The sequence below is a fragment of the Bombus affinis genome, chromosome 5 (genome assembly GCF_024516045.1).
Source record: "Bombus affinis isolate iyBomAffi1 chromosome 5, iyBomAffi1.2, whole genome shotgun sequence".
Classification (NCBI taxonomy): domain Eukaryota; kingdom Metazoa; phylum Arthropoda; class Insecta; order Hymenoptera; family Apidae; genus Bombus; species Bombus affinis.
Window position 1 is genome coordinate 17,237,335 of NC_066348.1, and position 13,706 is coordinate 17,251,040.

General features: G+C 40.5%; 2 protein-coding genes across 3 annotated transcripts; one reads left to right on the top strand and one right to left on the bottom strand.

Moving 5' to 3' along the window:
• Positions 1-219: 219 nt before the first annotated feature.
• Positions 220-2,584, bottom strand: LOC126916779 (ATP-binding cassette sub-family F member 1). Its single transcript, XM_050722930.1, has 5 exons — positions 2,152-2,584; positions 1,852-2,077; positions 1,137-1,782; positions 872-1,050; positions 220-794 (listed from the first exon to the last, which is right to left on the bottom strand). Exons 1-5 carry the CDS (start codon positions 2,502-2,504, stop codon positions 300-302), a joined length of 1,899 nt encoding a protein of 632 aa, XP_050578887.1. The 5' UTR covers positions 2,505-2,584; the 3' UTR covers positions 220-299.
• A 651-nt stretch (positions 2,585-3,235) lies between these two features.
• LOC126916784 (adenylate kinase 8) lies at positions 3,236-12,750 on the top strand. 2 transcript variants are annotated; one of them, XM_050722941.1, is made up of 9 exons: positions 3,236-3,425; positions 3,486-3,582; positions 3,671-3,763; positions 3,827-3,966; positions 4,088-4,265; positions 4,350-4,474; positions 4,540-4,649; positions 4,724-4,895; positions 4,984-12,750. In XM_050722941.1, the coding sequence occupies exons 1-9, from the start codon at positions 3,339-3,341 to the stop codon at positions 5,248-5,250; spliced, it is 1,269 nt and encodes a 422-aa protein (XP_050578898.1). In that variant the 5' UTR covers positions 3,236-3,338; the 3' UTR covers positions 5,251-12,750. The 2 variants fall into 2 exon arrangements, with proteins under 2 accessions (XP_050578898.1, XP_050578897.1); XM_050722940.1 differs by having other exon boundaries at positions 3,671-3,966.
• Positions 12,751-13,706: the final 956 nt, after the last annotated feature.

Genomic DNA, 13,706 nt, shown 5'->3' on the forward strand with positions numbered 1-13,706 from the left:
ATTTCATTGGGAACAATATATTCCAACATTTTATGTAATAATTGTAATTCGCGTTAAAAGTTTTGACTATTAAAATACAATTTTTTAGTCCTATCAAATTTGATGCATCTCGAAGCACAAATTATCTCGTATTTAAAACATCGATAATCATATTTCAAACATAATAATAAATTGGTAATATTATTATAGGAAAGAAGCTAATATGGAGAAAACAATTAATATATTGATGGAATATTTATTTAAAGGGATCGATTTTATGGGCCATTGGAAATTATTACTATCCTATAAAGCAAAAATATTCATTGTAGAACAGCTGCGTTCGCGGCTATACTTGGGTTGTTAATGACTTCTCCCAAACTTTCCAGCAGTTCTTTCCTATAATCATCGAAATCTCCATCAATTTCATTAATCTGTTGATTTTCTATTACATATAAACAACATTCTGTATCCCTAATTAAACGCTCATCGTGAGAGACGATGATAACTCCTCCTTTGTAATCATTGATAGCATCAGCTAGCGCATCGATTGATTCTATGTCCAAATTATTTGTTGGTTCATCTAAAATTACAACATCAGGTGCATTTAAACATAATTCAGCCAATGCTACACGCGCCTTTTGACCTCCTGATAAATCTTTCATTTTAATTGTATGTGCGTGAGAGCTAAGTCCAAATGTTCCTAATTGTTTCCTAGCTTTCTCATATGGAAGGTCAAATAAACGCATTAGGTATTCCGACGGCGTTTCTTCGGCCGTTAGATGTTCGCCAGAGTGCTGGTCAAATTTTCCTATCCTCTAAAAATGATAAAGCATAATTTAAGTATACGAATTTGTCATTTAAAATAATAAAATTAATTTTTATTGTTACTTACTAATCTGTGATTTCTTATTAATTCCCCTTTCACAGGTTGTAAATCAGCTGTTAGTAACTTCAAAAATGTAGATTTACCGACGCCATTAGGTCCAACTATGGCTATTCTAGAACTTAAATCGATACCAAAATCAACGTCGATAAATAATGATTTTTGCCCTTCATAATGAAAGGTTACATCTGAAATGAAATATGAATTTTCAAATCATTTATTGTAATATAATAATATAAAGCGATGTAATGTATATAGTATAATAATAACATACTATGAAGGCCAAGAATCGGTGGTTGCAATGGGGGTGGATCAGGAAAACTAAATTTCACTATATAATCTCTAGGTTTCTGTAACAATTCCGCAGGTGCGTTATCATCTTCTTGCTTTTGCATTTTCGTCCTGTTCTTCTCCTGCTTTCTAGTTAAGGCTTCTTTCTGTTTCTTTTCAGCTTGTTTTTTACTTTGACCAGAAGCTTTCAGATCCTTAAGTCGTTTTTCTTGTTTCTCATATGCTTTAATCATTTCTTTCTTCTTTTGCTCATACATTTTCTTGAACATACTATAATTTCCCTTATAATAGAACAATTTTTGTTGATCTAAATGAATTATATCTGTACACACATTATCTAAGAAACTCTGGTCATGGGAAACAATAAGTAATGTCTTTTTCCAAGCTTGAAGATAATTGTCCAACCAAATAACAGCATTTAAATCTAAATGATTAGTTGGTTCATCGAGCAACAATAACGTTGGTTCTAAGAAAAGAGCTCTAGCAAGAGAAACACGCATACGCCAGCCACCAGAAAAATTTTTTGTCGCACGATCTTGCATGGCACGACTAAATCCTAGACCAGCAAGAATTCTTCTAGCTCGTGGTTCTGCAGAATCTGCCCCAATAATTTTTAATTCTTCATAAACCTATAAAAAATATACTATTATAGTACAATAATAAAATATTTATATACACATTTACATTCAATAAATTACCTCCTGTAATCTGTTTTGGACAGAGGTATCTCCTTGTTCTACCAATTCTTCTAATTTTTTACACTCTGTCATTAATTCTTTACACTTTATATCCGCATTAAGTACTACTTCCACAGCTGGTGTATCATCAGCGATAACTTCTTGCTCACAGTATAAAACATCGATGTTAGGTGGAATAGCAAAAGCTCGCTTTGCTATATGACGAAGTAAAGTAGTTTTTCCATGACTAAAATATATAACAAAGATTTACTAAGATAGCAAAATGATATTTTATGAATTAGGAAGTGAAGAAACACATACCCATTTGGTCCTACCAAACCATAACGTCTGCCTTGAGCAATTAACAAGCTAGCATTGGTAAATAGTTCTTTTCCTTTTGCAGCGATACTAAAATTTTCAACCTTAATATCAACAGCATTTTCTAATTGTTGATTACCACGCTGTTGACTTTGAGTCTGAGAAACAGTGAAATTAGTTTCAAGTTCGCTATGACCCTGACCACCGGTCTTCGTTAACATTTCCATCGTTTTTTCATATTCCTGTTGCTTTTTCAATTTTTTCTTTTCTTTATGCGTTAACTTCTTCCCTGTTTCTTCCATCTCCATATCGGATATCTTTTTCGCGACATCTGATATGTTTTTATCGTTTGACATACTGAAACGTGCACCTAACTATCTAACCTCAATATTCCACACTTTCCTGAGATCTAGTAAGTAACACACAAAAAGTATAAAAACACGTGGCGCCATCCAATTATCTGCATACTTAGTCTTAGCATATTGCAGTGTTCTATAAATGTATATATAATATTCAATAAGAATAATGAAATTGATGTTTTATATAAACCATTGGAAGAAAGTAAATTAATTTAAATGATGTAAGTGTTGTATTACTTTCTAAATGTAAAGTAGATAAAAACAAAAAAATAATACACGATATGTTTATAATATATTGTTATAAATGGCAGAGGGGAAACAATTGAAGTAGATCTATTAGATACCATAAAAAATGTATCGATCTTTTATGATAAAATACAGCGAGATAGAAGTACGTTTTTTTAAACTCGAATATTTTAACATAAAAGACGGCGGGATTGCAGGAAATGGAGAAGAAAGCGCGTACCATTAATGCAAGATTTATGGCTTATATGGAGAAACATCGCTTATACGAACTGTTTTACGTAAATAACCTCCATATTACAAATATAACCGATAATACAGTTTTATCAAAATCTGACAAAAACGAAACGTATATAGGAAATAGCAACTCAATTAACGATCCAAAAACCCGAAGATCATCTTGTATTTATGAAGCAATATCTTCAACTTGCTGCTAAAAGATTCAATGTTCCTAAAATTATCCTTATCGCACCTGCAAACTTTGGTAGATAGAATTATCTTAGATAGACTTCTTCGGCTCGCTATTTTAAAATTTATTCGCTTGAATTGAAAAGAAAAAAGAAAAAATATTTCATATGGACAGATAGAATGGCCTTAGCTAATGTTCTTCACGAAGAATTGGGTGTACATCCTTTAACCTTGAAAGATCTTCGTAAAGCTTGCCCTCAACATGACGTAAGCGAAAACATTCGCAGTTTTGTTTCATCTTTTCAAGAAATAAATTTTCCCTATTAGGATGATTGTCGGTGCGAGGAATCGGAAGATCTTGCATATGCAATGAAGAAAATTTTACAACGCGGAACTTTTCATGAAAGTGGATGGCTATTAGTTGGTAATACGTTACACACGTGTAGATACATTTATAGCACGATTTAGAAAGATGGAATACCTAAGAAATTGTCCTTTGGCTTGTCTCATAGACTTACCAAGAACGAAAAGAGAAGCACAAATATTCCAGCGTACCGGAATAATACCAACGCATGTGATACAACTTATAGTTTCAGATGACAATGGTACAATTACGAAGAACTGTATATCACTAAATTCGATAAAATTACACAATTTTCCTGTTTTAGAAAACTGGGGAAACATTTGCACAGATGCGTTCGCTTGCCGTGAAACATGTAATCCTACAGACACAGAGAAAAATATAAAAAATCGTCGTTACTTGAAAAATTGTCGGGGCTTATTGGAAGCGTACAGGCATTGTTTAATAGTTAGTTAAACTTTTAAAAAGAATTTGTGTCTGTAATTATATTTATAATACTTATGCTTTTATGTCGACGTGTAGTGAAAGTACAATTGTTGACTTGAGAAAAAAAAAAATTGATTTCAAGGCAGTTGAGGTAGGTATCAGGTCCATCGACGAACTTGGGAAAGATTGTGCAAAACTGGCAAAAACAAGGAAACATTGCGGAGCACCGTCGCTTTTTCGCATCGCGCTTATTGGATTTAGGGGATCTGGTTGCACTACATTAGCAAAATATTTGGCCGAACGATTCAATCTTGTTCATAGTACTACTTTTATTTTGCAGTCTATTTTAGCTTCTCATTGCTCGATAACTCGTTACCAGTTGTAAATGTTGTCATCTATTTTAGTTGATTACGATTATATCGCGGAACAGGCGCGCTTACAACAGAATCCTTTGGGAGAAATGCTTCGATTGTTCGAGTACAAATGGGGAGAAAGACCCAAGCCTGAAATTAGGATTCAAATCGTCGAAGTATGATAAAATTAATGACTAAATGTGTCGAATCAGTAACTGTGTTATAATGTTATTATTTTCAGAAACACATATCCGGGTATGAGTGTTTGAAAAGGGGTTGGGTTTTAACTGGATATCCAAAAACTGTAGAAGATTTTAAACTATTAGATTTGAATCCTACGCCACCAAATAGGTAAAAAAGCGAAACAAATGTTCAAAGCTGAAGAAGTTTGTGAACATTTTTTTTCAGCGTGTTAAATATTTTAGAGTAATATTTGTGGAAGCGAGTGGTGATATTTGCAGAGAAAGACTGCTTAATCGTAGATACAATATTGTCACCGGAAGCAAGCACATTTTGTCGACAGCAAGTTATGCCGTTAACGACGATTGCAAATTAGGTGTACATTCCAGAGATTTCAGACTAATCGTAGAACGAGATGTAAGAACGCGGCTACTATTGCGATCAAAATTATTTTTCTATCGTCGCGTCTTTGATTTTAATTGAAATTACAGCTGAAAAATTACAGCTTCAAGAGTACGAAGAGAATGTGATCGACATGATGCAGTATGCAGGTGAATCCGCGATAAAAATCGATGGAAACGAGGAAGAAAGGATCGTCCGAGAAAAGGTAGAAGCAAGTATAATGCGTCCAGTTCCACCCTGGTATTCGAGAGTACCAAGACCTTCACCTGCGATCGATCCCATGAGCAACGAATTTGACCCGGATGACGAGCCCGACCCCAGCGTGTTTGATGACATACGTGCCCCCGAGCCGACATATACTTTTATCTAACTTATAGCTGTCGACCCTACTTTACCTTCCGTAAGGGTAGAAAACGGGATACTTCTAGTGCATCCTGTTATCCTAATACGCAGAGCATCTTATTTCCACAACATCACACCATTTGCATGATACCATGTATGGATTTTTTAATACGTATAACTACTTTTATTACTTTTATTGTTTAAATTACGATGTAAAGAATTATCGATATAAGTAAATTTCGATAGAAAATTTGTGAAATACAGCTACTTACTCGTATTTCCTTACAATAATCTTCATGCTAATAAACTTTAGCGACGTCCTTCAATATTATTATTTGCTCTGCGAGTAGTAGGATCAACGACTACGTAGACTGTAGACGATACGTCAACCTGTTTGCTTGGGAATCGCACCACGGATAGTATATCGATGTGGAAGTGAACGGTGTTTCGTCAAGAAAAGAATACAGTATATAGTTGAATTAAGGATATCACGCGCCAACATTAACAAGGATAATTGCCTCAAACGCGAAGCATATTTCCGGATCAAGGGTGTATAGAGTGGGATAGGTCGCAACACGATTGCAGAATGTACGCAGGACTTGCTACGAACGATGAAATCCTGCTTAATTTGCCCAGCAGTTACTAAGACCTTTGCCTTTTTCAGGAGAAATTTGCCAAATTGCGTACTCGATGTCTTTATCCTGATATCGGCAGAACGTGATGTATATGTTCTACTTATTATCGAGATATTCGCGATGGCTAATTGCGAACCTAAGCGTTGGTTGTTTATTGAAAGTACGATCCAACGAAACATTTTTGCTATTTTATTCAAAGGATAAAAATTTGCACCATATTATTTACTTTTGCGTAAAAGTAGCGTTCACCGTTACAACCACTACTTTGATTCAAACTCGGATAAATTAAAAATTCGGCGGTTCAGTTATCGATCGGAACTGATTTCCGTAAAACTACGTACAACCCGGAAGTAAAGAGGAAACTTGGGTCGAGGAAAGTAGAGTCGGGTGGAGGTGAAATGCAAGGAAATGCTGCATAAATATTGGAAGCAATATTCCAGTATAAAATATGTTTTTTAAGTATTGAAATAATCGTAAACTGCGAGGGGAAGAACGTCTTTGTGACTTTGAAATTTTAGCAAGTAACCGATCAATTTTTATTCTCTGTTTTATCGATGACACGAGATGATCCTAGACTTATTTTCTGCAAGTTCTCGAAGTAGTTGATCTAGTTTAATTAACATAGATGTTATATTTCATCAAGTATTAATCCTATCTGCTTATACTGGATAGGATGTCTATAAGCTCTAGGTCTACTGATACTAGGTATTCGTATATCGATTATCCTTGAAAAATTGCTTTAATATGATATTTCCCACATCGAGCGAAAGACAATCACGTAAAGAAAAAGGATCCCAGGCTATTATTAGAAGGACTTCAAAAGACGAAATAAACTCGAGTATTAGGATAGAAGAAAGCACACGAGACACGATAGGATCACCTATATCCTCGATATCCATATCACGTGCATCATCCTACTTGGACATCTGCAACCCTATACCCGTATGGATATCCCGAGTATGCGTTGAACATCAAGTGTGTACTACGTGATCATCATACATATACAGAAACATTTTTTTTTTCGCTAGTATTACAGATGCATTAGGCTCGCATAACGTCGCAACGATCTTCCCATCGAATTAATCAAATCCATTAGCCCTATCTTTCGATCCACTCGCAAAATATCCTTGAACGTATTTCAGTCCTTTCGAAATATTCGTTTAAAAATCTTCACGCGATAGTAAATAATTATTATTGATTGTCATTTTTAAAGACGACATAGTCCCGAGACTCATCGCCGTCCATTACCATTCACCACGAATAAGAAAATACAGATACGTTGCGTTCGTCAACGTGACGACGCGTGTTTATATCTTACGAACATCCAATCGCACTAGGATATCATGCGAACAGGTATTTCGGTGCTGAATCGAACCCCTCGGAGATCGATTGTCGAGCTTGCTCGAGTTTCCAAACGGTAAGCATTCTCCGTCGATCAGTACTCTATATAAGACGAAATTTTCTCTCGGACGATCAAACGGAAAGATTCTTTCGCGTTCAAGAAAGCGCAACATCCCTCGAGACTCGTCAATGTCCTGTCACTCGTCAACTGCGTGGCGCCAGAAGCATTCGCGGCACCAGGACTGCATAACCGCGGAAAGGGATTCGCACGAACCTCCGGGACCTCGAATCTAGGGATGAACGCGTATTCCGCTCCAGCTAGAATACCAGGACGCTAGTAACGATTCACCATCGTGGACGTTGTTCTCGTGTTTTTGCGCAGTTTCTAGAAGATTAATCAGATAGGAATTTAAGAAAACGTCGCGGAAGATTCGTTCGAAATAAGGAGGAACGTTTGAAATTGTCAATAGGTTTAAATATCTATTGGCAATGTTAAACGCAGAAAACGTATTAATTTAAGGTTTCGGAAGAGAAGAATGGAAACGAGACGCAAGATACCACGTTTCTTTGTCGTTCGACTTTGTTATTTTTCATCGAACGTATCCCGCCTTCTATACATCTTAATTTCGCCTGTGTATCACAGGCGATCATAAAACGAGTGGCGCATGCTGCCGAAAAAAATTCCAGATATTCGGATGGATTTCCGATAACAGACAACACGTCTATATGTACACAGTGTATATAGTACGCTACTCTGTGGCCACCCTTGAATGAAACAAATATTGATTCGCTTCGCGAATCGGCGGCTCGCAAAATTCCCTGTTTTTCGTACCATTAATGTTTCGAACGAGTGCCTAGAATTCTGTATTTTTTAGAGGATGAGCCGAACGATCGGTTCGGTGGTCGTTGTACAGAAAAAAATGCTTGGTAAATTCTGAAAGGGTTTAAATGAGAGTTCTATCGAATGGTAAGCATTCGCGGAGATTGCAAGCGGACGAGTTAACGTCAAAGCGTACACGCCGAGTCGCACACCAGGATACCAGCCGCAAAGCGGAGACACGCGTTTCTATTACTCGACCACTCGTAATCGATCGAACAGGTTGATCTTTAGTCAATCCAGTAGTTTTATTTGAGACTTCTTCCCCGAGATATATACCGTTGGAAATTCGTTGGATCGCCTCAAGGATGTAATCACTGTGACGGACAACCACGGTATTTCATTTCCGTAGGATCAAGTTTTATCTGAGACGCGCGAATTTTTAAAACAAGTTTTTTCTCAACAAATTCCCTAAACAATGTCAACCACTTTGTTTCTACTTGCAACGTGGGGTGAGTTCTAAACACGTTGCAAGTTGTAAAAATACCGTTGATTCAATTTTTAAAGAAAACTCGTGGCAACGTTAACGATGACTCTGGCGCAAAGGGTGTAACGGTATCATACCCTCGAGCGTGCCTAGTAATTATCTCTGCTGAAAAAAAAAGTTGGTGGACGATGTTCCACGAGCACCGATATAGCTAAAAGTATCACCGAGTTATCGCTCAAAAGAAACAATGTTCGCTGCCTCTTAAAACCCGGCAGCCTCTGGGCGTTTAAGTCCTCAAACCGTTCTAATTGAGGTTCCTCCTCGTTACCGCGAAAGAGTTACCGGAAACAATGGTTGGAACAAGTAGATGACAATTGCACGTAGCAAGCAAGCATCCTCCCTAACAAAAGCGTGTCTACCGGTCCTCGTTTTGGCTATCTCTCTCCGTCTCCTTCTTACTTCTCGTCTCCGCTATTGTTCCCTCGCTACCGCAACGAGCGTCAGCGTCAGGTAACGAGTAACGAAGCGTCCTTCGTGCCTCTCGAGATATCGAGACAGCTAGCCCGAAACGTTCTCTCGAATACCGGATAAGAGTAAACTTCTAGAAAACAACCGCGACAAGACCACCGAAGATTAAGTCGTTGGAAAACCACGCGAACGCTTTTCGATGTGAAACGATCATGCGACACGTTCATCGGCCGTTTAGTTCATCGAATGTTCTCCATCGATCGGCCACGTTCCTTCTTTGGTAGATATGGAACGTAAAATTCAGGCACGTGTACGAAGAAAGCGACGTACGCTTCACGATTCTGTTCGTTCTGTTCCGTTCCGTTCCTAAGATTCGGCACACGACTACTTACGAGCGCCGACAGGCGACTACTTGCAATCTCGACGAAATTTTCCACGTCGATGTCATTACGCCTTTATTGATAACGATCGAACGCGAATCAAACGTTTTCCAATTAACTCTGTTTATCTACTAAGTCCTAGCGTTCGATAGCTATTTTCGAGGGCCATTATCACCGACCGGCAGTATCGCGGCAATTTATAGACAACGCTCGTAGCGCGAAAGCAACCGAGTATCCGTGCAATTACCGGCGAACATCCGTAATTATTTTAATGATCGCCACGAATCGATAGCATCGAAAGTCTGGCCGACGAGTTTCGATTTACGAAACTAATTTAATTAGTGCTTTAAGCGCGATGCACACGATTGCAGATAGTAGAAGGGTGATGGTTACCGGGGAGCGAGGTGTCGAGGATACGGAGGTCAGGCTTTCACGATAAAGCCATTAACGGTACAATTAGCCGTACGCTGAAATTTTTAATAGAGAAGCGAGCCCCGTGAAAAGATTTCTACCTAATTTCGCGAGAAAGGGTGAAAGAACGAAGGAAACGGGAAATCCTCGGTTCGAACGCGGTAGAGACAGAGGAGCCCGTGGAATTGCACAGAAGAAAGGAAAAAAAACGAGCCGAAGCCGACTACGCGGAGAGTTACTCGCCTCTCATTTTGCTCGAGTGCACTCGCGAACGGGGAAACATTTCAATTAATTACTGCGTAATTAAAATATGAAAAAGTAGTCATTACCCCGCGTTTCCACGTCGGTTACTTGGACAACTTTCCCGCTTGTCGCTCCCCTTTCCCTGGTCCTTTCCGCTCTTTCCTTTCGTTCTCCTCGGCATCCATTCGGTAAGAATCGCTTCATCTTCCTTCCGACACGTTTGTTTCTCTCGTCTTTCGTCGCTCTTCTCCTCGTTCCACTCTTTCCGCGATCCTGACTTTCGGATATTTCATTCTCCCATTTCATTTTCCCGACACAGATAATCCGTGGGCGAGCGCGCTCGCGCGAGTGTCGCGTCCTCGTCATCACGGGCATTAATTATGCACGTGTCAGGTAACCTCCGAGTGGTTACCGGGTAAGCAGCTTGCTAGACGCGCGCCGTGTGCATCGTGTACATGCAGAAGTAAACACTTTTCCGAGACGTACTCACGCTTGACCCGTCACCGACGAACTCTTCGTCGACGATCCCGAGGCGATCTAACCGCGTCGCGTCATCTTGCCTATAAAGGTTTTCGTAGAAAAACGCCGAGTTTTTCCAAGAAAATTATAACCGTTTGGCCGGCCGATTGGAAAAATTGCAACGAATGGTCAACGGCTCGTTCGGTAGCCGCACGGTGGACTAAGCAAACCACCGACCGAAGGGGATCGGAATATCTCGATCTTGTTCAACCTACATCTTGACTTGTATCCCGCAAAGGTAAACAGAATCGCGTGAGTAAATTGTAAAAAGTGAAAGATCGCATCGACTACGCATCGAAACGTGGAAAATCGGTGTTTATTCGCGTATGCGTGTATACGAACCGAGACACGGAAGAGCGCGTTTGCATGGTATTCTGTTGCAACATAATAGCATCGAGCAAAAGGGGTCGAGCTGTTGCGGATGTGAAAATAAGCCTTAATCCGTTGTGTTAGCCCTGCCGTGAGTAGATCGCTCGTTCCGGAGAAACAGGAGTGGCTCGGTCGACGAGCCCCCGCCTGCTACACGGTGCTAACTTTTCAATCTCGGTCGAATAATCCGTCGGAAAGCCCCGCGGTTACCTCGGCAACGATCTGGCCTCTCATTGGCCCGTCGGTATTCTACCGACTCTCTCTCCCCTCTTCTCTTCACCCTTCTCTCTATCTTCTTCCAGGCTACCCTGCTGTTATCCATCTTTCGTTCCATCACCCTCTTCTAGCGATGGGACTAATTCCATTTAGCGTTTGCAACCTCGTTGTCACCACCGATAGCGTCACCATCTTCGGTGTAACGCTCTTTCTCGCGTAACTTCATCCAACGAGAATTAGGATAAAAAGTTGCTCTTACGTTATAAAAATATACCAGCTGGATCGTGTGAATCTGCAAGAAATACGATCGTCGAGGAAATCGCAAACGCTTTAAATTTCTCTGAAATCGAACGCGATTCTACGTCAAGGTACTCCAAACACCAGCAACGTGCAAATACTATTCGCAAAGTCCATGTTACTCGCGAGAATGTCGCATCCATCGCTATCCCTTTCTCCCTTCATCTATTTCGCTTCAACTTGCTTCGCCTATCTCTTTTCACCATCTGGTATTTTATCTATCTTCTCGTGGCTGGGCGCTTCGTCTCTGTTCGCCGTGTTAGCATCCATTCGTCTCCGTTGGAGCTTCCTCTCTCGGCTTCTCACGGCGTTTCGCTGACTCTCTCCGCAAACTGCAAAGCCACCCCCTCCGTTGGTACATACCTAACCTTTAGTCACTGGTTCTCCTTGCTCCTACCGACCGGCACTCCCCGGCGCACTTAGCCCCGTGGTTAACTTCAATGAGCGGATAACAAGCCACCCCTCGACTTTGCCCTGTAATATTCGCTCGTATAAATGGACCCGCGGCTTTGTCAAATCAACTGTCGCTTGTAAACAAGCAACCCTCTCACGGCATCGATGCTTGCCGCGCGAATCTACACCGTCTTCGTGGTATCTTCGCGACGCCCTGCCGACGCGACTTTAGTGCCCATTGCCAAGCGCCGTTTCTCCTTTGAAACCGTTTCCTAAAGATCCGAGATCCGACCTAGGAGAGTCGCCTAGCAGCTTTGGTAGTTTTCTCCTCCCGTTCTTTTCTCCTTTTCGATTTCACTGGTTTCGAGATCGCCGCCGAAACTAGGTGCTATGAATCGAACGAACGATGGGAATTATCGGAGAAGGGTGTTCTCGAGCACGAAGGAAGCTACGATTATCGAACGATTCGAGCTATTTCCTTATCTTTCGATACGCGAAATTAACGAACGATTCGAGAACCCGCACGAAAATTCACGGATTATTAATTTAAAGAGAAGAATTTTCTTCGTTTAATACCACGTGACGACGAATTATTCGTATTCGTTGCCGGTCTCGCGAGAGCATTCTCGTTTAATTCCTTAACGAGGACGCGGACGGTTTCGCTGGAATCTCGTTACAACGAGAGAAACGGGGGATGTTCTCTCGGCATCGAGGGACGTTCTGCGTCGTCTCGCCGAGTCCCGAGCATTACCGTAACGTAAACGAGCCAATCAGCTGTCTTTGTGCCGGCAATCATCCTTTGATTACACGGCACTTAACTCGAAAACAGGGTCGCGATTCTATCGGACGATCATTTTCGTCTTTGACAAAATAGCAGGGGCTTTGGATAAATCGCGTAAAAGCAACTATCCTTGAAATAACTCGTGCACGAGCTTAACTTGGCAACTAGAAACGAAGTAAGCTCGTTAAAAAGCGTTACGAAGGTTAACTCGTCTTATTCTTTGCACGTCCTTGAATCTATGCAAATGCGAAGGAACAGCGAGCGCTAGGAAAAAGTTCTCGCTGAAATAATAATCGTTGCCGTAGGCTGGAGAAAAAGAGGATTTTTGTGCTCGGTGGAATCGCGGCGTTCGCCATGGAAACACACGCGTCGAAACTCGAAAGTGGCCATGGGGTAAGAGTGCCTTGTACGAGGCACTGAAGAGTCCGCAGTTATAGGAGGCGAACAAACAGGGCCGACTTTCAATCGTAATTGGAACCGCGGGAGCCTGACCAACGTCCGTGTTCAAGCACTCTTTTTCCCATAACCATCATTCTTCGAGAGTGTCTCCTGCTCTGCGCGAAAGAAGAAACACAATAGGCTGTATACCCGGCTACGGAATTCTGCCGAATTTTACCCCGTATACTTCGACAAACTTTCCAATTGTTTCTACTTAGCGAATCGACATACGACGTTTCTCGATCAACCTCTCGAATTACCGACTTTCAACGACTTCACAAAGGATACAAATTCGGCAAGACTAATTAAGCAAACTACGATATGTAGGAGTACTCGTTTGAGGCAACGATTATACCTTGCTAAGAAAATATGTAGTATTTTGTGTTTGCGTTTAATGTAACAGAAAGGCGGGTAAATCGCCGAGCTTCTGATTCCTCTTTTTGTCTCTGAAATAACGCGCCTCGGTGTCTTGGAAACGTTGCGGAGCGTTGTTAGTGAAAGACGTATAGAAACGATGAGAAGCGGCTGAAAAGGAGGGTATAAATAAATGCTGATACATTCGAGGAGAAACGAGAACGTATACACCGAGCCCTTTTACTGTCTTTTAATCCATGGTCTCGTAGAAATGGACCAAGCAAATACACCCTACCGTCTTTCATCTTTCCTTTTATTCGCGTACATTTTTTCTC

Bases quoted from the DNA above. Each gene is read 5' to 3' on its own strand.
- LOC126916779 (XM_050722930.1), bottom strand. From the start codon at position 2,504: ATGTCAAACGATAAAAACATATCAGATGTCGCGAAAAAGATATCCGAT. The intron at 2,078-2,151 runs GTATGTGTTTCT...TATATATTTTAG, and splicing joins GGTTTGGTAGGACCAAATGG to TCATGGAAAAACTACTTTAC. The intron at 1,051-1,136 runs GTATGTTATTAT...ATTTCATTTCAG, and splicing joins ACCGATTCTTGGCCTTCATA to ATGTAACCTTTCATTATGAA.
- LOC126916784 (XM_050722940.1), top strand. From the start codon at position 3,339: ATGGCCTTAGCTAATGTTCTTCACGAAGAATTGGGTGTACATCCTTTA. The intron at 4,266-4,349 runs GTACTACTTTTA...CATCTATTTTAG, and splicing joins ACGATTCAATCTTGTTCATA to TTGATTACGATTATATCGCG. The intron at 4,896-4,983 runs GTAAGAACGCGG...GAAAAATTACAG, and splicing joins GACTAATCGTAGAACGAGAT to CTTCAAGAGTACGAAGAGAA.